The 2,031-nt window shown below is 46.4% G+C and overlaps 1 protein-coding gene across 4 annotated transcripts in view; it reads left to right on the plus strand.

Annotated features, from left to right (window-relative positions):
- Positions 1 to 2,031, plus strand: part of SCUBE3 (signal peptide, CUB domain and EGF like domain containing 3) — a 35,624-nt gene that overhangs the window by 13,767 nt on the left and 19,826 nt on the right. For all 4 annotated transcript variants that reach the window (XM_037519563.2, XM_037519562.1, XM_037519564.2 and 1 more), the window contains exons 2-3: positions 658 to 780; positions 1,754 to 1,879. In XM_037519563.2, coding sequence (XP_037375460.1) covers positions 658 to 780; positions 1,754 to 1,879 — 249 coding nt within the window. The remainder of the gene's footprint in view (positions 1 to 657; positions 781 to 1,753; positions 1,880 to 2,031) is intronic.

Raw genomic sequence — 2,031 nt, forward strand, 5'->3', positions numbered from 1 at the left:
TAAACCTACTCCGAAGAAAGGTAAACCAGTTCACACCAGGCTGAATATTTCGTTTTCTTTTTTTTTTAAAGATTTATTTTATTTATGCATACAAGAACTGGGGTACAGGCCAGAGGTGTGTGGGGGTGAGAGAATTCACCAGAGACAGAGTGGGAAACAGAACAGGCAGACTGACTGAAATACACTGCTGAGGGGAGCAGCGGGCAAGTCAGGAGAGGTCTGCTGTGCCATGTGGGTCACCTCCCTGGCCGGGGATCGAACTCGTGTTGCAGTGGCTGCGGATATCTTCATAGTGCTGTATCTTAACCCCTTGTGCCACCAGAGAGGCCCCAGGTTGAATACTTCTAATCAAGTTAAGTGTACTATCAAGTCTGAAGATTTTTTATTTTGTTTTTAAATCAAAGGAGTGTTTCAAATGATGGAATTTTAGCTGTCATAGATTAAGTATTTTTGAGGGGAGTGGGGTTTCCTTCTGAATTCCTGAAATTACAGAGTTGGCCTACTCTGGTATGAGACGGGTGCGAGGAAAACACCTGCTTCTGGAAAGGTCTCTTTCTCTATTTTAAAGAAGGGATTTTACCCGTGGGGAACCTCCCTCGAGATATACCTTGGGTTGCACCAACAGAGGGTCTCACATGCCCCCTCTGCCCCTGCCAGATGTGGACGAGTGTGTGGAGGGGACTGACAACTGCCACATCGATGCTATCTGCCAGAACACCCCGCGATCATACAAATGCATCTGCAAGTCTGGCTACACGGGGGATGGTAAACACTGCAAAGGTGAGGCTGGAGGGCACCTGGAGAAGGGGGACCTGCTGGGAGGGCAGCCAGTGCCCTGCCTTCAGTGGCCATACTGCGCATTACACTTAAGGCTACATCCCCACTGGCATGGGAAGGGGGTGACACGGGAGGGGGGCTGTATCTTCTCAGAGAAGACACCATTTTCCAGTTTGCACAAATGCACCTTGTCGGCCAGCCTGGTGGGAACTGTTCAGCTGCAGAACCAGACGGGTAGGGGGTCTGGGGAGGGGATCAGAGTCATGGGGATGAGGTACCCTAATGCCTCACACCTTTACCCCTGCCCATAAAGGATAAGAATGGTTTTCCTTAGGGAATTTCATACTGAAAATGAGCACATCTTCACCTCTTAAAGCAATGGAAGTTAAGGCAGTCTCAAGATGTTATTTTAAATCTGTGACCTCCAGTGTTGGTAAGACTTCAGTTGGACAAGGTGTACTCATTGATTCCTGGTGATAACATAAATTGAAAAGTGATCTTGTCATTCCTAGCCAGACTCTTCAAAGGTATTTATACCCTTTGAGTCAGGAATATTAGGGGCTTATTTAAGGAACGCCAAAGCAACACAATAATATATTGGTGAGTGTTCTTTGATGCATTATTTATGATAGTGAAATAAACGGAAGGACTCCAACAATAGAGAAAAAGGATTAATAAATTATGATATAGCAGCACAATGGGATGTTCTAAAACCAAGTACAGCAATAATAAGAAAGACTAGAAATGAAAGTCTTTATAACTTAAGTTTATTTTTTTCTTTATGACTTACATTTCGATGAAAATAGCAAGATGCAAAATGTTTTGTAGACCATGAAAACCATGTTCAAACACACACAGAGGTGCCGTATATATTTTTAAAAGCCACCACAAGGCTGAGCCCAGAGGTGGACCAGGGGTAGGGGGTTTGGGGGGCACACAGGTGGGTCCAGCAGCCTCACTTCCTCTTTGCCCACAGACGTGGATGAATGTGAACGAGAGGATAACGCAGGTTGCGTGCATGACTGCGTCAACATCCCCGGCAATTACCGATGTACCTGCTATGATGGATTCCACCTGGCACATGATGGACACAACTGTCTGGGTGAGCAGTGGAGAGGGGGGTGGGAAGTGATCTCTCGTCGGGAAGGAGGTGTTTTCAAGCAGTTCCCACTTCCAAGGAAAGTGCTCAAAAAGCTTCATTCCCACAAAATAGAGAACAAAGTCAGCTTCCCCTCTGAGGCGGGGCACTGGTTG

The sequence above is a fragment of the Talpa occidentalis genome, unplaced genomic scaffold (assembly GCF_014898055.3).
Source record: "Talpa occidentalis isolate TD23 unplaced genomic scaffold, MPIMG_talOcc4v2.1 talOcc4.2, whole genome shotgun sequence".
NCBI lineage: Eukaryota > Metazoa > Chordata > Mammalia > Eulipotyphla > Talpidae > Talpa > Talpa occidentalis.